The sequence below is a fragment of the Neomonachus schauinslandi genome, chromosome 13 (genome assembly GCF_002201575.2).
Source record: "Neomonachus schauinslandi chromosome 13, ASM220157v2, whole genome shotgun sequence".
NCBI lineage: Eukaryota > Metazoa > Chordata > Mammalia > Carnivora > Phocidae > Neomonachus > Neomonachus schauinslandi.
Window position 1 is genome coordinate 84,314,007 of NC_058415.1, and position 23,674 is coordinate 84,337,680.

General features: G+C 38.8%; 1 protein-coding gene across 3 annotated transcripts in view; it reads left to right on the forward strand.

Annotated features, from left to right (window-relative positions):
- PBX3 (PBX homeobox 3) overlaps positions 1-23,674 on the forward strand; it is a 214,105-nt gene that overhangs the window by 171,142 nt on the left and 19,289 nt on the right. For all 3 annotated transcript variants that reach the window (XM_021691236.1, XM_044920383.1, XM_021691235.2), the window contains exons 4-5: positions 2,959-3,149; positions 12,502-12,637. In XM_021691236.1, coding sequence (XP_021546911.1) covers positions 2,959-3,149; positions 12,502-12,637 — 327 coding nt within the window. The remainder of the gene's footprint in view (positions 1-2,958; positions 3,150-12,501; positions 12,638-23,674) is intronic.

The following is a 23,674-nucleotide window of genomic DNA, read 5'->3' on the forward strand; positions in this document are numbered from 1 at the left end:
AAAGCAGCTTTAGCTCACAACTTAAACAGTCACACAAGTGCTTTTTCTCAAGATAACTATCCGTTGATATGCAGTAGAAGTGCTTTTTGTTTGTTTCCCGTTTTGTCACAGGGAATATTACAGACGTAGTAAAGGCTTGAGATGTAATAAAACGAATAATTTCTCTTGCTTCACCAAGGACATTCGTAAATGAAACTGTCTTTTTGTGTGTGTTTGTGTGAACGCATGGTGGGGAAGAATTAAAAAAGAAACATCAAAGATTACTCAGTATGTGGTTTCCAAAGAGTTTTTCTTAGAACATGGGTCCGCAAGATGCCATAGAGCTGTGCTGTCCAGTCTGGTTGCCACTAGCCATGGGTAGTTGTTGAGACTTGAAATCTGGCTAGTTTGAATTGAGATGTACTGTCAATGTACTAGATTAGAAAGTGTACCCCAGAAAATAATGTAACATACTTCATTAACCGTGTTTTAAAAATATTAATTATGTGTTGAAATGTTAATAGTTTTCATATAGTGGGTTAAATAAAATATATTTTTAAAATTAATTTCACCTGATTCTTTTTATTTTTTTAATGTGGCTACTGGAGTTTTGTTTTTTTTTTTTAATTTCGTATGTGGCTTGCAGTGTATCTCTTTTGGACAGCACTACTCTAGAGAAAAGAGATTTTTGTGTCCAAATTTATTTGGGAAAAGTTGGCTATCCCATTCCCCCTTAAAGATTTATTCTGCATATTGCCATATCAGTGTCGAGGAGTCTTGCAAAAACAAGCAAACAAAAATCTTTAAAATTTTTGGTTAACTCAGCATTTTCCAAAATACTGTATTTTTGGACCATGTATTAACATTCTCTAGAACTAGCTATAGAAGAACATACTTTCTGATCCCAGTGTGGGGACATGGTGCCAGTCTAATTTTCTTCATTTTATTGATGAGAAAACAGAGGGCAAGAGTTCGTCAAATTATAGAATTTTGAAATTATATGAACATTTCTTTAGAGAAAGTGCAAGAAAAAAATATACTACATTTCTTGGCAGGGTGACCACTTGTTTTCAGTTTGGCATAAGATAGTGCAAGTAATATAATGGGGGACAATCTTAAGTTTATTTTTATTTTGGTTTCCTTAAAGATAGAAAGAAGTTCTGGTTTTAGAGCTACACAGTTCTTTAACATTTTACTCTGTCATAAACTAGGACAATAATTCTTAGCCTTTTTTAGTTGTAAACTGGCTAAGAATCTGAAAAGAAAACAAAACTCCACAGATTGTCCCTTCAGCTGTTATACATTTGCACACAACTTGGATGAAATTTCAGGGAGTCATAGACATTCTACACTTACCCACGGTCTGCAAGTGAAGAATTCTTCACATATGGTGCAGGGATAATGTACTAACAGATATTAATCAACATTACTCTCAAATTGTAAATACAACTGACCAGTCAGTAGACGCTCGTTGGATGACTACTATCTGTCTATGCTGCACAATTCTGTACTCTGAAGAATCCTGTAAGTGTAACATTAGGGTCACTGCTCACTTAAATTGCTTAAGACTTAAAACATACAGGGTGGGGGAAGCACCCTTTAACTGGTAAGCAAGACTCATTTTACCTCACCTTAGAAATATTTATAGAAAAGCTCCATAAAGCTTAGAGTAACTGAAACACCCAGTGTACTTACTTGAAAGGTTAGTTCTCTAATGAGCAGTTAGAAAAACCATCATGTGCTATATGTGAGCAATGTTCAGGATATCTGTAGGGAAGTGGACATTATTAAAGCTTCAAACTATGTCTTGCCGTGATCAGTGATTATTCTGTCTGCTTGCCCTACCAGGGGCATCTGTGCCGTAAGATACAGAATCTCTCTGTCTTGCCTTTTTAATGAAAATGCCAGAAGATGTTCCTTTTATTCAAGGGTATAGACTGATGATTTATTTACCAAAGCAGTAGTAGATTTCAGTGTAGGCCCCATTACTTGGTTTTATCGATCTAAAAGAATATAGGTGAACTGAAAGAGGGGTTGAGGGTTGTTAACTTAAAAGTTTGAGACCCAAATCTGATCCTTAGTTTCCTGCTGCAACTCCCCTGAAGAACTGAGCTGCTTTACCCATTGTCCACAGATGGCTCATATCTACTGATAAGGCCGACACCACAGCCAAATTATTCCAGGACATTGGCATGCTTGGCATCCAAGGCCCTTTATGTCCTTCCATGGACCCGAATCCCTCTTCTTCTCTGCATATACTCTCTCATCCTCTGAACTTGCTGCATATCATTATTTCCAGGTTTTTCTTGTGCCTGGCATTCTTCCTAATTTCCACCTTTATCCACCTTTCAAAAATTCTACCCATTCTTTAAAGCCCAAATGTCACTCTGCCATGAAGCGTGATGTGGTCTCTGCCTCCAAATGAGAATACTCCCCCCTTGGAACTTAGGAAACACTCATATCTTCTGTGACACTTTGCACAGACTGCTTGTTTGAGAATTATTTTCTTATATATATTTTATCCTACTAAAGACCAAGTCCACATCTTGCTCATTTCTTTATACCTTAGTAGCATCGGGAAGAGTTTGCACCCCATAGCCCTTTGGTAAACATTTGCTGAATAAATGTAAAACCCCAGAGAAAAATAGGAGGTGCTTAGTATTGACAATACACACATATTCATATTCATACATACGAGTTGGTAGAGCATATCCTCCAACGGGAAAACCTCATTTTGGAACTGGAAAAAGGGTGCTATGCCTCCTTTGCATGTTGGGCCATTCATAGTTTCAGAATTCTTGCTGCCCCATCTAACTACCACTGCCATTTGACAAGTGTCTTAGTTTTCATTTTCCCCTACCCACTGCATAATACCATTGGCGATTGCAAATGAAGTGGAAATTTAGATGTTAATGTTTGGGTATGATAACATAAAATACCAGATTCCTAAGGAGTGACTTTTTTCTCCCCCCTTTACAGGCATGTAATGAATTCACTACACATGTGATGAACCTTCTCCGAGAGCAGAGTAGAACACGTCCCATTTCCCCAAAAGAGATTGAAAGAATGGTGGGCATCATCCATCGAAAATTTAGTTCCATTCAGATGCAGCTCAAACAAAGCACTTGTGAAGCAGTTATGATTTTAAGATCAAGGTTCCTTGATGCCAGGTATGTGAGGCCACAAATCTGTTGCATGGCTTTTTTTCCTTTCCCCTTTCACTCCTTGTATATTATTTTCTGTAAAACTGGCCACTTGGTCTTAGATTCTTCTTTAATTTGGCTATAAGAGCTCTTCTCTACAATGGATAGGTAATTCACCTCCTGGTGCCTACTCTGTGAGGCCTCCTCTTGTCTGGGAGTGGTCCTACTATTAGCTACCAATTTGAGGACTCAGAAAACAGATAGGATTAGTGCTGCTACTAATGACTTAGGAAGACGTAGCCTTTAATTCTGATGCTAAAAAGTATTTTTAAGGATAATTTTCAGTATGTAACTCTGTTTTAACAAGGTTTGCTTTCTAAGAATTTCTCGATGTTACATTACCTGTGCCTATTATAAGACAATACTTGGAAACACTGATACTCCCAAGAAGGAAGTGGTGTTAATAGTTAATAGCAATGACCACAAAACCCCAAATACTCTTTTTCCAAATCAAGGAAGAAAGCCTATCAGTTTCTTCTGTAAGGATGAAAACTTCCCTTCTATCTGAAACTTTCAAGTTTTGCAGGAGTTTTAATCAATTGTATATGGTGTGTTGCACCTCCTAGATGATGTAATAGAATTGTCAAGCTCCTACGGTGTGCTGCCTCTGCGGGGATGCCTCTTGGGCATTGCTGAAGCTTGTGATCAGTCTTCAGCTTTGGAAAGGAGTTTCTGTTTTGTTTTGCTTTCTCTCCCTTGCAATCTGACAGAGGTGGTAATTATCATCCAAATCTTACAATATTAAAGAAAATAACTACGTTAGCTTCTCAACTGGAAAACAAGGTGTGTGGGACAGTGTTTATGCCAGAGCTCTTCCTTAGAGCCAAACAGAGAAATGTATGCCACCTAACTCTACTACCATTCTCCTAGTTAAGGCAAGCCCTGTATCATTTTTGGTTCCTTCTTCTTCCATACTGAATTAGTCACCAGAACTCGCCAATGCTTGGTTTTCAGGATTGCCCCTATTAGCTCTTTGTTTCCACCCTTAACACTCCTCGGCCCATCCTTTTGTACCTGGACTAGCCCAGTGCCCTCCTGGGTCTCCCTGTCTCCAGTCTCGGTCCCTTTCGCACTCCTCCTCTACACCCCTTCTCTGGTTCTGTACCATCCCCATGATGCCCTAAATGCTTTGCTTAAAAACCACAGTAGCTTTTCAGTGCTGGATAATTCATACACACTACTTAACCTAGCATTTAAGGCCTTACGTGACCTGTTCTGCCTCAATTACTTTTTTGTTTTTAAGATTCTTTGAAGTTTTATTCTGTTTTTTTCCTGTTTAAAAATTCCCATAGTCACTATGGAAAATTGGAAAATCTATAGAATAGAAAGATGCAGGATAAAAGACAACCACATTTTTGCTACTTAAAGAAAAAAAAAAATCACTGTAAATGCTTTAGAATATTTGCTTCTGGTTTGGGGGCTTTAAAAAAATGTTCTTGTGATGGTACAATATGCATGATTTGGTTTGCTTTTTTAAGAATTTACCATGAATAAATAAACATTTTTATATAGTATAAGCTCTAATTTTAAATATTTTAATAATTGAAGTCTACCAAATGGATATATGATAAATAATTTACCTAGCTATTCCTTCATTTTTTGAGCATTTAAGTTGTCCCTATTAATTTCCATGATAGTTTCTTTCTTCTTTCCTTCCTTCCTTTCTTCCTTCCTTCTACAGGTATTTACTTATGCTGAAGATTATAAAAGTAAACAAGATAGGTTAACATGTTTGCCCAAGGGGCACCTGGGTGGCTCAGCCTTTAAGCGTCTGCCTTCGGCTCTTTGGCTCAGGTCATGATCGCAGGGTCCTGGGATTGAGCCCCACTTCCAGCTCCCTGCTCAGCGGGAAGCCTGCTTCTCCCTCTCCCACTCCCCCTACTTGTGTTCCCTCTCTTGCTGTGTCTCTTTCTGTCAAATAAATAAATAAAATCTTCAAAACAAAACAAAACAAAACATATTTGCCCCAGTTGGAGCTTACATTCTACTTGGGGAAATAGACAATCAACAAGTAAACAAATACAGGCATACCTCAGAGATACTGCAGATTTGGTTCTAGATCACTGCGGTAAAGCGAGTATCACAATAAAGTGAATCAAATGAATTCTTTGGCTTCCCAGTGCATATAAAAGTTATGTTTACACTGTACTATAGTCTGTTAAGTGTGCAATAGCATTATGTCTGAAAGAAAACTACATGCCTTAATTAAAAAATACTTTATTGCTAAAAAATGCTAACTGGCATCTGAGCTTCCAGCAAGTTACAGTCTTTTTGCTGGTGGAGGGTCTTGCCTCAGTGTTGATGCTGCTGACTGCTCAGGGTGGTGGTTGCTGAAGGCTGGGGTGGCTGGGACAGTTTCTTAAGACAGCAGTAAAGTTTGCTGCATGACTGATTCTTCACAGAAAATTTCTTGGTAGCATGTGATGCCTTTCAATAGCATTTTACTCACAATAGAGCTTCTTTCAAAATCGGAGTCAGTCTTCTCAAGCCCTGCTGCTGATTTATCAACTAAGTTGATGTAATATTCTAAATCCTTTGTTGTCATTTCAACCATCTTCACGGAGTCTTCACCAGGAGTAGATTCCACCTCAAGAAATCACTTTTTGCTCATCCATAAGAAGCAACTCCTCATCTGTTCAAGTTTTATCATGGGATTGCAGCAATTCCATCCACTTCAGGCTCCACTTCTAATCTGAGTTTTCTTGCTATTCCCACCACATCTGCAGTGACTTCCTCCACTAAAAAGTCATTATGAGTGTTATCAACTCTCAAATTCCTGTTAATGTTGGTATTTTGATCTCTTCCCATGAATCATGAATGTTCATAATGGCCTCAGAATGGGGAATCCTTTCCAGAAGGTTTTCAATTTACTTTGCCCAGATCCAGCAGAGAAATCACCCATCTCTTGCAGCTGTATCTTCACAGAATGTATTTCTTAAATAGTAAGACTTGAAAGTCAAAATTGCTCCTTGATCCATGATGGACTTGCAGAATGGATGTTGTGTTAGTAGGCATGAAGACATAATCTCATTGTCCATCTCCATCATTGCTCTTGGGTAACCAGGTGTATTGTCAACGAGGAGTAATATTTTGAAAGCAATCTTTTTTTTCTGAGCAGTAGGTCTTAACAGTGAGCTTTAATATATTCAATAAACCATGTCATAAACAGATGTGCTGTCATCCAGGCTTTGTTGTTCCACTGATAGAGCACAGGCAGAGTAGATTTAACATAACTCTTAAGGGCCATCCAATTTTTGGAATGGTCAGTGAGCATTGACCAGCTGTATTAGCTCCTAACCAGAGAGCCAGCCTATTCTTTGAAGCTTTAAAGCCAGGCATTGACTTCTTCTCTCTAGCTATGAAAGTCCTAGATGGCATCTTCTTCCAATATAAGGTTGTTTTGTCTACACTGAAAATCGGTTGTTTAGTGTAGTCACCTGCATTAATGATCTTAGCTAGGTCTTCTGGGTAACTTGCTGCAGCTTCTCCATCAGCACTTGCTGCTTTACCTTGCACTTTTATATTATGGAGGTGGCTTCTTTCCTTAAACCGCATGAACCAACCTCTACTAGCTTCAGACTTTTCTTCTGCAGCTTCCACCCCTCTCTTAGCCTTCATAGAATTGAAAAGTGTTAGGGCCTTGCTCTAGATTAGGCTTTGGCTTAAGAGAGTATATTCTGGCCTGTTTGATCTTCTTTCCAGACCACTAAAACTTCTTCCATCAGCAATAAGGTTGTTTTCACATTCTTATCATTCATGTGTTCATTAGGATAGCATTTTCAATTTCCTTCAAGAATGTTTCCTTTGCATTCACAACTTGGTTGACTGTTTGGCTCAAGAGGCCTGGTTTTTGGCCTGTTTTACCAAGCTTAATGAAGACATGCCTTCCTCACTAAGCTTAATCATTTCTAGCTTTTGATTTCAAGTGAGAGATGTGCAACTCTTCCTTTCACTTGAATACTTAGAGGACATTGTAGGGTTATTAATTGACCTAATACCAATATTGTTGTGTCTCAGAGAATAGGGAGGCCTGAGGAGATGGAGAGAGACGGGGGAAGGCCGGTCAGTGGAGTAGTCCGAACACACACAACGTTTATTAAGTTTGCTGTCTTAGATGGGCACGGTTCTTGACACCCCAAAATAATCACAGTAGTAACATCAAAGATCACTGATCACAGATCACCATAATAAATATAATAATAATAGAGATGTTTGAAATATTACAAGAATTATCAGAATGTGACACAGAGACACCAAGTGAGCAAGCATTGGTAAAATGGCTCTGATAGATTTGTTCAATGCAGGACTGTCACAGACCTTCAATTTGTCACAACTGCAGTATCTGTGAAGCACAGTAAAACAAGGTATGCCTGTATGCTATAGTATTCTATTCAGTTATGCAATGAAATGTAATAGGATGGTAAGTGCTGTGAAGAAAATAAAACAAGGAAAGGGGCAAGAAAATGATTAAAAGAGGATACTATTTTAAACAGATGTTTATGGAAACTGGTGTTTCAGTGAAAATCTTTATGCATTGAAACTTTTTGATCTTTAGGATTATTTCCTAAGGATTAATTCTCAGAAATGGAATTATTAGACCAAAGTTTAAACATTTTTAGTGCTCTCATTGTATCATTAAATTGTTCTCTTATGTGATTAATACAAAATGAAATCCCTCTTGGTCTTCCCTGTTTCCTCTGAGTAGAACTACTCCCCACCCCTCAACCCCCATTGCTGGCCTTTCACAGTAAACTCCCAACCCAACCCCAACTTGGTCACCACTGATGAGTTGTCATCTGTGAGGGTGTCCAGCATGGAGCCTGAAACAGAGCGAGTGCTCGTGTTTGTTGATTTCGTGAGACCTTGCTCATCCTTCTAGGCCCAGCCTAAATTTCCCTTTTTAGGAAGCCCACTTTAATCACTCCACTGGACTGGTCCTTGCCTTCTCTTCAGTGCTAATACTACATTATTACAGCTCTCTAGACCAAACTTCATTCAGACTGCCTTTATTATAGCTTTTCAGGAACATCTCTTCTCTTCCCTAGTAAGCCACATTGCCATTGAAAACAACCACCAAGTCTTGAACATTTATATTCCCCATGATTCCAGCAAGCTTCTTAAATGCAATAAGCTGCAAAAGGTAATTTATTGGCTAAGAAGATGAATGACTATTTCTACTTCATACTTTTAATATCTCAAGTCAAAGAGTTAAGATAGTGTCAGAAAACAAACAAAAAAAAATTCAAAATTGCTTTTCAACTTTGAGTATTTTAACAAAAAATATTATGTAACAGAGATACTTAAAAGTACTTCCTTCAGAAAGAAATCCTTCCTAATAATTGCTATCCTTATTTCTGCGGATACTTTCCCATTCTTGTCAACATGTGTGCTTTTTTTTATTACATAATTGCATTCATAATGCATACACCTAAATGGTTTATTTTTTCGTCCAAGAAGAGAAAGTATGTTAACAAGTCAGAGTGAGCAGAGGCAGAATGGGAAGGTGGCAGAGCTTGGAGCAGAGTCCCTTCTCCTGCAGAGATCGCTGTTAGTGATGTTGCGATGCTGATGGGATGCAGCCCTGGGACTGAGGCGCCGCTGCACACTGGCGCGAGGCACAGCCATTTAGAGTTTGCTAAACCCTACAGGAAAGAAACTTAGGGATGCTTAATGGGCATTTTCTACGGAACGTTTTTCTAAAAAATAAATAAAGTGTAATACCAAGTTCTGTTTTATGACTTCAAGTGAATGCAAACACTGAACTTTGGTTTCATCTCTTCCTGTAGTGCCTTTCAGCCAGCCCTCTACACTGAGAAGCAGAAGTTTTTCTGCTCTAGGCAAACATGCTCGTTAGGATATATGATTTCCTTGCTCACTTCGGCTTCTCCTATGGCCACACTCACATTTTCCTGGTAATTGGACAAGTTGAAGCGTGTACCAGTGCAAAACATTTAAGAATAAATTCGCATACGTGCCTCTGCTCTTCTAGTAGAAGTGTTCGAGTAGTTTGGACATAGCCAGACTGTCTGGGGTCAGATGTTCTGTTCTGCTCATAATTTTTTTCTCTGAGGTTTTTCAGTGTTTACTAAAACCATTCCTAGGCACAGTCGATAAATGAGCTAAACTTAGCTTTGCTTTCTCAGATATGTTCCTGCTCATTCCTCCTTTCATTTCCCAAAGAAATGCTCTTGTATCAAGCCTCAGTCTTGCTGCTGGACTCCATGTTTTATTTTTATTTTTATTATTATTATTTTAAAGATCTAATTGGCTTTATTCAACCATTCAGGAACTGAGCAGCATCCATCTAACTAAGAAGGGCGCTCTGGACTCCATGTTTTAGAACTTAAGAGTCCCGAATTCACACGCTTACATAAAATAAAATTGAGTGGAGTGGCTGGATGAGGGACAGTGAGGATTACAACAGATGGGCGCATATCTGGGGGCATAGCCATCACTCAGCTTTAGGCTACGGCTGGCTTCTGAGAATGTGGGACTCGTGTGACTGATCTTCCAAGTTTTCATAAGAAGCCAGAAACTTAGATTTTCATGGGTAGGTCATTATTTTTTTTTTTTTTAAGATTTTATTTATTTGACAGTGAGAGATACAGCGAGAGAGGGAACACAAGCAGGGGGAGTGGGAGAGGGAGAAGCAGGCTTCCCACTGAGCAGGGAGCCCAATGCGGGGCTCGATCCCAGGACCCCGGGATCATGACCTGAGCCGAAGGCAGACGCTTAATGACTGAGCCACCCAGGCGCCCCATTCATGGGTAGGTCATTATTATATGGTCTCAACAAATATGATCTGTGGGCCAGGTAATTATCTATAGACTTGACAGTTTCAATACCTACTCTAGACCTTTTCCATCCTACGCACCCACACACCTCCTCGTCAGAGGGTGCCTCTTCAAAGTGTCCCCAGGTCAGAGGAATGCATGACTGCTGCAAAAATCCCAACTGCTGTTCTCGGTGTCTTTCTCTCCCTTTCCTTCCCTCCCTGGTTTTCCTCACCACCTCCCCCATTTAATTCATCATCACATCCTGTTGATTTTAATCCCTAAGTAGATCTTGAATCTCTTCTTCATCCTTCAGGAATCTCTTCTTCATCCTTCAGGAAACAACCGACAGTTTAACCTTCCAAAAAATTATTGAAATTAGGAAATTTCAGGACTCATAACCTGAGATGTTTTGATCAGACCTAGATTTCTTCCTCCCCTGACTCTCCCTTAATGTTGAGACATAGATCACGTACTTAACCTGCCATGTTAGTGACATCATTTTAACTAGAAGAATTTCATAGGGTCTACACATTTTACAACTGCCTACTGACTCTTCCCTGAGTATAGGATATCACAAGTGAGACGATCATTAAGATTATTTGGAAGACAGTATTAAGAAAATTATTTGGGGAAGTATTTTCTAGTTATTGGAGGATCTAATTTAAAGTGAAGTCTGACAAATGCTAATTTTCAGGTTGGAAGTCTTTAAAATTGTAGTAACAAAACCCAAATATAAGTAACATTTTTGCTGTTTGAAATAAATTGTTAATAAATACTTGGTCTTCTGACTCTGCCACACCCTTCCCAGTAAAAACAAAGAAAATTTCCTCCCCTACTCTTTCCCTTGTGAGCAAATCATGCCTTAGTCCAGACACTTGCTTAAGCAGAAAAATCCAGAAATTCTTAATGTATTTTTTCCTTACCTTCCTTCTCTTTCTTCTTCACCCACTGCCCCCATCCAATCCATCACCAAGTCCTACTGTTTTTACCTTTTAGACAGATCTTGAATCTTTTTATTTCCATTACTCTCACCCTATGCCAGGTTACCATCATCTCTCAATTTGACCATTGCAGTTGTCCCCTTAAATATCTACATTTCCTGGGGCATCTGGGTGGCTCAGTCGTTAAGCGTCTGCCTTTGGCTCAGGTCATGATCCCGGGGTCCTGGGATCAAGCCCCACATCGGGCTCCCTGCTGGGTGGGAAGCCTGCTTCTCCCTCTCCCACTCCCCCTGCTTGTGTTCCCTCTCTCACTGTGTCTCTCTCTGTCAAATAAATAAATAAAATCTTTAAAAAAAGGGGCGCCTGGGTGGCTCAGTTGGTTAAGCGACTACCTTCAGCTCAGGTCATGATCCTGGAGTCCCGGGATCAAGTACCGCATCGGGCTCCCTGCTCAGCAGGGAGTCTGCTTCTCCCTCTCCCGCTCCCCGCTCTTCTGCTCTCTCTCTTACTCTCTCTCTCAAATAAATAAATAAAATCTTTAAAAAAAAAAATCTTAAAAAAAAAAATCTACATTTCCTGGGGTGCCTGGGTGGCTCAGTCAGTTGAGCATCTACCTTCGGCTCAGGTCATGATCTCAGGGTCCTGGGATCGATCCCCACATTGTCAGGCTCTCTGCTCAGTGGGTAGTCTGCTTCTCCGTCTCCCTCTGCCTGCTTGCTTGCTCGCTCTTTGACAATGAATGAATAAAATCTTTTTCAAAAAATCTACATTTCCTTTCATGCCCTCCTCCAACTATTCTCAGCAGTCAGAATGATCTTTTTGGAACTTAAAATTTAAAGCCTTTAATAGCTTCCTATTACACTTAAAATCCAAAAATTCTTAATGGATCCACTGAGCCTGTGTATAATCTGGCGCCTGCCCATCCTTCCATACTCAACTCACACATTCCCTGATTTTTACTGTGTTCCAGTCTCCTCTACCCCTTTGGACTTTCCAAGCTCGTTTCTGTTTCAAGACCACTTTTTCTGCTCATTCCTCTTTCCATTCTACTCTTTGTCTGACTAATGCCTACACATTCTCCAGGTCTCAGATTCCGTGTCACTCCTTTAAGGAAACCTTTCCTGACTCTGTAATCTGTGTCAATTTCCTTCTTATACCTTATACTTTTCCTTCATGACACTTGATGTGGTCACCATGATTTGTATTTATTTCCGTGATACATGTCTAATGGCTTTTTTCCCCCTAACTTTCCGCTTTTTCCCTTAACCTTCCAATCTCCTGTAAACTCTCAGATAGACCTTACCTCTTTTGTTCCCACTGGATCTTCATTGAGTACCTATAACACAGTAGATCCTTGTTGAATAAATTAAAGAATCAAGTTAATTGTGCTTCACATTCTTGTATTTTTAGTGATCCTCCATCTTAAAATGATTTGGGAAGTGCTTTGGAGGACGCCAAGAGCATAACTGCAATATTGTGATAAATCAGACCCTAAGAATGTTTAAAAATAGAAATCTATTTTTTTCATGTAATTCTAATCAGTATATCCCTCTTTGGTTAAGGCTGATTATAACTATAATTCTCTCTTGGTTCTTGTCATAGACGAAAAAGGCGTAACTTCAGTAAACAGGCCACAGAAATCTTGAATGAATATTTTTACTCACACCTCAGTAACCCCTACCCCAGTGAAGAAGCCAAAGAGGAGCTGGCCAAGAAATGCAGCATCACAGTGTCACAGGTGAGAGGACACCGTGGGTCTGTCTTGTTTCCCTGTTGATATAGGAACCCTATTCTTTCCTCAGGGTATCACCAAATTTCAGATCCATGTGTTCCATCATCAAAGAAGATAAAAAGAAAATATAGATATTCCCACATTTTTATGCAAGCTTTTAAAGCTTAGGTGATTTTTTTTTTAAGTCCTAAGTGGCAAGGAATCAAGATAATCAGCCACCACCCCAGTGTAAATCTTCTATAGAGAGGACATAAACATGCCATGGGGAGAGACACGGTTTATTCTTAAGTGACTCTTCAGTAAATGGCATGTAGTCCTGCTTTCCCTGATTTAGATGACTGACCTAGCTTCTACCAGTGAGAAACCAATTTATTTGTTGCCGAAAGGAAATTTAATATAACTCTTTGGTGAAAGCTTTGAGGAATTCACTAAGTCTTTTCTTGGTAACCATGCTATGATATTTGGGTCATAGGGTTTCTTTGCTTCCTTGTTATTCATTAAACAGAAGAATTAAGTTTATACCTGTCACTGTTTTTTGGGTTGTTGTTGTTTTTTTAACATTTATTTGTAATAAATTGTGACCCTGAAATTAGCTGTCATCATCTTCTAACAAAAATACATTTAGTTTTAGGCAGATAGATGGGTATTTAGATTGAGGATTGGAGACAAACAAATGAACAACTGTACGTCCTTATAAAATAAGTATATTTTACTGGCATTAGCTCTAAAATATAATTTTATTTAAATACTTATACTGTTGTTTATAGATTGACATCGAGATAGCTTTTCTTTATAGCACGCAAATGTGGTAATTGCCAACCAGCTATTGCAGTGGAACTTAAGGAAAAGCTGACCCTTGGCAGAAATTTCAATATTCCCTTTTGGTCATGGGTCACAAAAATTTTAAAGTAGTTTATAAATAAGTACTGCTGCTGTACATCTGAAGTCCAAGATATTAAAGATCCCCTTCAGATTCCACTGAAAGTTTTATATCAGTATTTTAAGTCATTGTTCTTTAAGGGATTAGAGTCTGGGTTTGAGATGATTTCTAGCTTCTGTTTTGGCATTACTTTCCATAGAACCTCTAGAACAATCTTCGGTTTATAATTAAGCTATCATTTAAGAGTTAGTGTCATTCTCTTACGAAATAGTGGCTTATCTTGATTCCTCTTGCCCAGTTTGAAATGGAATGTAGTTGATTTGAGTTACCAACTTGTGAAGATGTATATAAAACATTCCTGTCTGGGTTATATAGTACTCGCTGCCACTTAAACTATTAAGGAACAGTATAATGTGCTGGGTCATATAGGGAAGATGAAATTAAGTGGGTGTTTTTCTGGTGTGTGCATTTCCCCTGAACATTAGTGAAGGGATTGGGCTCCTGCTAAACGCCAGTTGATGATGCCGAGCCCCATTTTCAGGCTCTCCCAACAGCTCTCTGACTTCAGAATTCAAATGTTTGCAGGTCCAATTTCAATTAAGGTGTTTTCATGCCTCTGCTTCTTTTTTACTTCCTTAACATAGTTACCATTGGAGAATAACACAGATTATATACATTTTTTGAAAGTGATACGATCCTGGCTTTTCATTAGAGTAGTACTAGCATTTTGTGTCTAATGTAGGACTTGCCTAACACATGCTGTGTAATAAGTGGGAGAAAAGTTTCCTTCTGACTGCTCCGAACCAGGGAGGTTTTGCTCTACTTCTAAAATAGGCTAGGAACACATTACTTAGTTTTTAAAGTACATTACTATATTCATTTCACTTAGTTTCTGATAGACAAACAGCTTTGTTAGGTTAAAAAAATTTTTTTTTGGTAATTGCTTCAGACATGGAAATAATAGAGACTAAGATTAGTCTGTCTACAAAGCAGACTTGCTGACCTTTTTTCTCCCAGTTCAGCCTTTCAAATGCAGAATTTCAGGGATCTGTTTAAGCATTAAATTGTGACAATTTCCTCCCCTCTTACCCTTTTCCTGCCTAAAGAAGTTAATTTCCCCTCAACAATTCCCCTCCTACACATCTCTGAAGTGGGAACAATGATGTTATCATTTTAAGTATTAGACATCAATTGCTAGCCTTATAAATTAGTGCCCTGTTATTTAAGTTGTTTAGAAATGAAACCAGAGAATGTGCCAGACCTGACAGGTTAACTACTTTCTAAAGAGAAAAAAGCATTGTTTAAAATATACATCATACTAAAAGAAATTAAATTTAGAATCTAGAAATCGTTCATATACAAAACCAACTTAAAAAAATTGAAATCCAGTGAAAACAGGCAATTGTAGCAACACAATTTTTGCTAGATTTAGGGTATATGAAACTGATTTATTCTTTATTGCTTAAAATACTGCTTAAAATAATAATTAAGAATAAGTAAGGAACTTTCAAAAGAAAATGTAAGGAAATATCTTTAGTACTTTGAGGGTAGGAAAAAATTTCTTAAAAAGACCATAAAAAGTATAAACAACAAAGGAAAAGATTGATAAATTTAGTGGTAAGATGTTTATCAAAGTACTTAATAAAGACTGAAACATCAGCATTATGTAACTATTTTGGTAAAGACTGGATCAGGCAGGAATCATCAGTAGATATTAAACCTAGGGAGAAATTTTGATGAAGAAGATGGTCTTAAAGCGGCTCTCCATAGGCCCTTTGTTAGTTGCAAGGGTTAAAAAAAAAAGCGATTATAGAGTGGAGAAATGGAACAAAACCCTGATCAGGTGATTAGAAGCAACATCACCAAAGAGGGACAGGTGGACATTGTGTGTAGTGTTTCATCCAAGAAAGTAACCTGAATCTAATCACTAGAAAACATCAGACAAACAAAATGAGGAGTGTTCTGTTAGGGAAAAAAGGAGGATGGGAGCAGTATTCTTGAAAAATGTCAGAGAAAGGCCATGGAAATGTTTCACACTAAAAGAGGATAGAGATGTGACAGGTAAACGCAATACCTGACCCTAGACTGGATCTTGTACTGAAGGGGAAAAAAATGCCGTAAAGGATATTGGGTTAAGTTTATCTAAGTCAATTAGAATTTGTAATTGTACTACAGTTCTATAAGAGAATATTTCTGGTCTTAGGGAATACACGTTGACTTACATAGGGATAAAGGGCCATGACGTATATAATTTACTCTCATATGGTTCAGGAAAAAAGTGTGCATGTCTGTGTGTTTATATATGTGTGCATGTATATATATAAACACATACACACAAACATGTATAAACACAGAGGGAGAGTGTGCATGCATGAGTACACACAGATGATAAAACAAATGGGGCAGAATGTTTAATAACAGGTGAATATGAGTAGAAGGCATACACAGATGTTCTTTGTACTGTTTTTATTTTTGCAAGTTTGAAATCATTTCCAATAAAACCTTTTTTAAAATGTGAAGACAGCCCACAGACTGCAAGAAGGGATTTGTAAGTGTATAAGCAAGAAGAAAATCCAAAATACAGAAGGAATTCCTATAAATTAATAAGAAAAAAAGAACATATTTGAAAAATAAACAAAAGACACAAATAAGGACCTCACAGAATAATATATTCAATTATATGAGAAGATCCTTATTAATAATCAGGAAAATGTGATTCAAGAACCGCAATGAAATAATATTTTACGTATCCCGGGTTGTGGAAGAAAATCCTAAATTTGACCATTCCAAGCCCACACATTGTTGGCAAGAATATACTGTAGCAGGAACTCTTAAATATTCTTGGTAGGAATGTAAATGGGTATAGCTACTTGGAAAACTTTCGGCATTATCTTATAAATTTGAATATACCTATACCGTTAAATCCATAATTTTACCTCTAAGTGAAATTGCTCTAGAAAACTTCTTGTGTATGTATATCAGGAGACATGGGTAAAAGCATTCATTGTAACATTGTTTGAAATGGTAAAAAACTTGAAGTAAGATAGTTGCCCATTGATTGGGGAAATGGATAAATCCGTTGTGGTATAATCCCATTACAGGTTACTATATAGCCATGAAAAGGGATGATCTACAACTACATATCCCCAATTTGTTGTTGTTGTTTTTTTAAAGATTTTATTTATTTATTTGAGAGAGAAAGAATGAGAGACAGAGAGCACGAGAGGGAAGAGGGTCAGAGGGAGAAGCAGACCCCCTGCTGAGCAGGGAGCCCGATGCGGGACTCGATCCCGGGACTCCAGGATCATGACCTGAGCCGAAGGCAGTCGCTTTACCATCTGAGCCACCCAGGCGCCCAACATACACCCAATTTGAATGAATCTCAGAAACATAGTAATGAGTGAAAAATGCAAATTGCAGAGGATGAGACTCCTGATCTCAGGGTCATGTGTTCAAGCCCCATGTTGGGCATGGAGCCTACTTTATGTATTTATTTATTTTTAAATTTATCTTAGAGAGAAAGAGAGCACAAGCAGGGGAGTGGGGAAGGGGCAGGGGGAGAGGGAGAAACAGACCCCCAGCTGAGCAGGGAGCCTGACTCCGGGCTCCATCCCAGGGCCCTGGGATCATGACTGAGCCATCAGGCACCCCGGAGACTACTTTAAAGAAAAAGTTCAAAAACAGGCAAAATTGATCTTAATGTTAAAAGTCAGGATAAAAGTGATTACCCTTGGGAGAATAGTGATTGGAAAGGAAATGTTTCTTTCTTTCTTTCTTTCTTTTTTTATATTTATTTTAGAGAGGGAGAGAGAACGCACATGCGTGCGTGCACACACACACACACAGACACACACACACGAGGTTGGGGGAGGGGAGTGGGCAGAGGGAGAGAGAGAAAGAAACTTGTGGGGCTTGATCTCACCACCGTGAGATCACCACCTGAGCTGAAGCCAAGAGTCAAACGCTTAACTGACTGAGCCACCCAGACACCCCTGATGTTTCTTGATCTCAGTGATGGTTTCATGGGTGTCTTCACTTTTTGGAAAATTCATCATGCTCTCTACTGTGTTCCTCTTTTTTGGCATATATATATTTCACTTGACTAAAAAGTTTACTACTTACACAACACCAAGCCTGCCCTCATGGAGCTTACATTTTCCTGGGAGAGTACAAACAGATAAAATAAGTAAATGAGATGATAAATTAGAATAATGTGATAGGTGTTATGGAGAAAAATAAAGGAGGGAAGGAGAACAGGGAGTGAAGTGTGCAATTTTTAATAGAGTGGTAAAGAAAGCCTCCCTTGAGGAAATATCTTTTGGTAAAGATTGAAGGAGAGAATGAACAAGCCATGTGGCTAATAGATGAAGAACATTCCAGGCGGAGGGAACAATAAGTGCAAAGGGCCTAAGGTAAAAGTTGCCTGAGCAAATGAGAGAAGTAGGAGGAGATGAAGTCAGAGAGATCCTGAGATCCAAATGGTGCAGGGGCCTTGGACATCATGGTAATGGCGGACGTTTCCTCTGAGTGAAGTGGAAGCTGGGGAGTGGCATGATCTCACTTAAAGTTTAGCAGGATCACCATGACAAGTATATGGACAATAGAGTGAAGGAGGCAAGGAGAAGCAGCCAAGAGTTCAGGTGTCTGCAATAATCCAGGCAGAAGGTGCCGGTGACTTGGGCCAAGATGTTTGTAGTAGAGATGATGAGAAGTGGCTGGATTCCAGATAATTGTGAAGGTACAGCCAAGAGGGTTTACTGATAGATGAAATGTAGGATGTAAGAGAAAGAAAGTCAAGGAGGACTTGAACATTTTTGGCTTGAGCAGCAGAAAGATGCAGTTTTCATTAAGTATGATGGGGAAGGATTTGGGAGGAGCAGGTTTTTCAGGGGGAAGGGAGATCAGGAGTTTGGTTTTACATATGAAATTAATATATATTATTATATTATTATAGTTTTTTAAATTCACTATATATTATATAAATAGGCACTGGTAAATGAAAAATTTACAGTTTATGTTAGTCCTACATTAATTTATGCTAATATATTATAAATATAAGTGTCCTTAACATAGACTTGCAGGTTGAACTTAGAATTTGAGATCTCTGATTTCTTAAGACTTGGTTTGGTTGAGTAAGGTGGAGTTCCCCTTTTTTTACATAACACCCTGAAAATTAACAAAAGAAGAAATTATTTCAAATGTCATAAGCATTGAGAATCATACTTAAATTGTCACATATTCTTAATTAGTGAAGCAGATATTAATATGCTTTTACCTTTTGAAATAGAGCTAACTTGCATTGATTATTCAAATTAGCAAGTCACAAAAAACTCCATTGTTCTCCTGATTCCAATTTTGAGTTTAAAGAACTCTGGCCCCTACTTTCTCTGCTAGGTGTTTTTAGAATGAAAAATGTTCACTTATTCTTCATTGCTACTGTAATTGAAATGTACTGTAAAGAAAGGATTGATTTTTTTTTTTTAACGGATGAGAACCTGAAATAGTAGAGAGGTTAATTGGCAACATTAAGATTCATTCATTCATTCATTCAACTAACGTATTTTAGAGCTTTTAAAGCAGTGCACAAGACCCACTTTTGTAACAGTCTAGTGTGGAAAAAATTATTATCTAACCCTTACAGATGAGGAGACTGATGTTCAGAGAGGTTAAGTGATTTGACAAAGAGTCACAAGTCTTTACAAGTGGGAGAGCTGGAGGTTCTTCTTACACACAGGTTCTTGATAAAAAGCAAGAAACTGGATTTTTACTTTTTTTTTTTTTTCCCTGCAAGAGGCAGTGTGATTCCTCTATCCCTGGAGCCCCAGCTGCAGAGTCCTGGTTTGTGAGGCCCAGGCCTGGGCTTCTATCACGAGGGCTGCATCATTTCCCCCTAAGCTACTTTAGACACTCCAGGGTAGTTAGTAGCCTGAGATCTCCTTCCTCATTAAACTACTTATTCCAAAGCAGTGAATATTCAGTAAGCTAATTAAAATTTGTAAGTAAGATTTCCTTATTAAAAAAAATCTATTAAAATAAGAAGAAGCCCGTTAAAATAATAATTAGAGCAGGAAAAAAAGGATGACTATCAAATTACAGTATCTTTTTCAGCTATCCATAAAGGACCTGTTCAGTTGCTTTGGCAGGAGAGAGAAGGCAGGAGTGGATTTCTCCTGTAAATATGCAGTTGGTGAACTGGAGACAAGGTGAAGGAAATTGGCAGCTATTTTGTTACAGTGGTTCTTTCACTTGTCTTAAAAGAAGGCTACAGACCCTGTGTTCTATAAAGGCTCTGCTTGTGGGTCCTAGTGGAGATAGACATCATTAAACAGTGTGCAAAGAACAAAGGAGCAGGTTGTAAAGAGATAGGAGCTTTGAGGCTGCTGTAACATTGAGTACAGATAAGGCATATATCTGCAAGATTTAAAGAAAACAGAAGCCTCTGATTTGTTGTTTCTGTCTTCTCTACAAACAGTACCATGATTAGCAGGGTACCTCAAGTTGGCTCCAGTGGTGTCAGGTATTTTATTTCTTTTAAATTGACATTTTTTGAGAAAAACCTCTTAACACTAGTTTGATTATAATGCCCAAACTAAGGCTGGAGAGACTATTTCCAGCTTTGATGTAGTGGTTTTTGAGTTTTCCTATACCTAGAAGAAGCCATGATCAGAATCATGGTCCCTCCAGTTTTTGTCCCCTTCACCTTCTTTTGCCTATTTCTTCCCTTTGAGTATTCCCAGCAGTCTCTCCTCATGCCTGTCCCTCATCATTGCATCTCTCACCTTTCCATTGCCTTGCTTCTCTGAGGCATGTCAGACCAGTAGGCCAATATATCAGTCAGGGTCCCAGAAGAAAACAGATGGCACGCTCAAATTAGAGTAGTTCGAGGAGAGTTTAACAAAGTGACTATTTACAGAAGTGTGGGCAGAGTGTAGGGAAACCACAAAGGGCAATACTAGTATGCTTGGTTCTGTTACTACCCCTGGCCCTGAAGAGATGAAGGATTACCAGAACCCACGCAAATCACAGAAGCTGTATTTGGAAGGATAGTAACTGAAACCTTAAGTAAAAGCAGTTTTACGCTGAGGGAGTCAGGGGAACAATTACTCTGATGTTACTTTCCTTCCCTTTCCTCATCTTCCACCAGTGACTTCCTTTGGCTAGAAGCCTCTTGGGGCCCAGAGTGGTGTAGAGAGTAGGTAGGGAGGAGTGAACAGAAGATACACAGTGTAGCCCGAAGAACAGAGGCAACAGATTAGAAGAGACTCCAAGTTCAAGCCTGCTGGCTCCTCACTCATGTTGACTCTGTGATAGTCCTACCCAGGAAATCTGGCATTCTCCAGAGATGCTCTTGGGCTTCCTTTGTCTTTGTGTTTTGGCTTGTCTTCTCCTTTCCTGATTTTTCTGTTAGCCATGCAGAAAGCATATTACTTTTCTAAAATGAATATGGATTTTGAGAGTAGAAGCTACAAACAATGTGAATAAATTAATTTGATGCAGCCAAAAGTATTTGTCTGGGTGTTGGGGCTATTTTCCTAATGCATTCAACAGGTCCTGATGCATTCAATAGGCCTACTGTAAGCACTGTGCTTGGCAGTGTGGCAAACAAAGGTGAATTAGTTAAGGTTCTTCTCCCTGAGAAATGTTAGATTTCTTGGGGGAGACAGACAAATGTGTTACTGACAGGATACAAAAGTTATCTGGGGGAGTACACAGGGCCATGTGGGTGCCATTTGGACTGTGGTAGAAGGATGGGTTTACTTTATACTGAGAGCATTAGGAAGGTTCCCAACGTATTAGTTCTGTGACCTCTGGGCAAGTCATTCAACCTCACTGTGCCTCATTTCCTCATAGGTTTAATTTGGATAAAAACAGCATGTACTTCATCAGGTTATAGGAGTTTCAGTAAGATAATATATGTAAAGTACCTAGCAGAGTGCCTATCACAGGGTAAGGAGAAGATATAATAATTATTATTATTATGCTGTTTATGCTGTTTCTCCTGCCTGGAATGGTCTAACCCTAACCACCCCCCACAAAAATGTATAAACATTTTATTAATTACTACTCTTTCAAAGCTCACTTCAACTGTCAGTTCTTCAAGAAAGCTTTCCTTGTACTCCCAGTTCATATCCTCCATTATGTGTTCTCATAGCTTCTTATAATTTTCCTTGATAGCACTTATCACAATTATAACTAAATAATGAATTGTTTTGTTTTGTTTTTAAAGTGAACTCTAGGGGCACCTGGGTGGCTCAGTTGGTTAAGCATCTGACTTTGGGCTCAGGTTATGATTTTGGGTCCTGGGATTGAGCCCTGTGATGGGCTCTATGCTCAGCGGGGAGTCTGCTTGTTCCTCTCCCTCCGCCCCTCCCCCTGCTTGTGCTCTCTCTGTCTCTGTCTCAAATAAATAAATAAAATCTTAAAAAAAAAAATAAAGTGAACTCTACACCCTACGTGGGTCTCGAACTCATGACTCACCTTGAGATCAAGAGTCACATGCTCCACCAACTGAACCAGCCAGATGCCCCAAATAGTGAATTGTGCCAATTTTAGTATATGTGCTGCTGAAGTGAGCACTAAATAATTAATTGTTTAATGCTGTTCCCCTGATAGATGGTGAATTCCATGTTGATCAGGACTGCAGTCTTATTCAGCACTGTATTCTTAATGCCTAACACAGCGTCTAGCACCTTGACACTCAGTGACTGTTGAAGAAATGATTTAAGTAGTAAGTCAAGTTTGACCCTGATTGGAGAAGGTCTGGAATTATGATGTGCAGATGTTTCGATGTCTGCAGTTACGCCTGCATTTATGAGGTTGAGCAGTCTAGATGTCTGTTTGCATTAATTAATTTATTCAGTAATATTCATTCAACTAGTGATTTTTGGTCATGGTGCTATATTTAACAGTGACTACAACAAAGATTCTGTCCTTGTGGAGCTTATAGTCTTGTGAGGAGAGAAGAATAATATATACCTTAATTGAGGTACATATTCATAAAATATTATATATAATTATAAATAATAACATAATTATGTATTATGTCATACTAGTAAGTGCTATGAAGGAAAATAAGGAAGGTAAGGGTTTCTGGATTGGGTGGTATGATCAGATTTATGAGAGATAAATCTAGCACCAATGTATAAGATCAATTTGAAGGTGGGGGCGCCTGGGTGGCTCAGTCGTTAAGCGTCTGCCTTCGGCTCAGGTCATGATTCCAGGTCCTGGGATCAAGCCCCGCATCGGGCTCCCTGCTCTGCGGGAAGCCTGCTTCTCCCTCTCCTACTCCCCTTGCTTGTATTCACTCTCTCGCTGTGTCTCTCTCTGTCAAATAAATAAATAAAATCTTTAAAAAAAAAAGATCAATTTGAAGGGGAAACCACTAGAATGAGAGTGACTACATAAGAGATTATTGGTATAATCCAGGAAAGAGGTGGTGAGGACTAAAATTAGGCCACTGAAAGTAGAAAACAGGATGGATTTGAAAAGCATTTTGAAGGCAGAACTTAGATTTGGAAATTGGGTAAACAGTTGGATGTGAATGTGAGGAGGAAAGAGTATTAGAAGATGGCTGAGGTTTTTAGCCTAGATAAATGAAGATGGTGATGATAAAGGAAACACATAAGGAAATGCTTGTTTGATGGAGAGAAAATTAAAGGTTTGTGGTAGTTATGTTATGCCAGGTTTGCATTGCCATCAGCACCTCAGTTGGGAAATGTTCAATTTGGAAGTATAACCTATGAGAAAAGTCAAGGTTAAATATGTAGCTTGGGAGTCATCCATTTAAGTTCATAGTTGAGGCCCTGGGAATGGATGATGTTGTCCAGGGAATTTGTAGATAAGAAGAAAATAAGGCCAAGGGAAATTACTTTTCCTTGGGTCGTTTGTCAATTCTGAGAGAGTGACTAAGAGGCTGAGAGGTTAAGCAATGCTTTTGACAACTTTGTAGGGAATTGGTGTCCAGATGTCTAGGACCTACCAGGGGAGGCTACCTTATTTCCCTTGAGTGAGGCCTTAGGCTGCTAGGGCTGCTCCCTAGCAAGGGTACATTGGAAGTACATAGACTCTCACAGAGACTGTAATTCTGCTTCAAATACCTCAGTCCTTGAAATTGGATTGCAAGTACTTGTAGGTGCCTGGACAAAGCAAATATAGTTATTTTT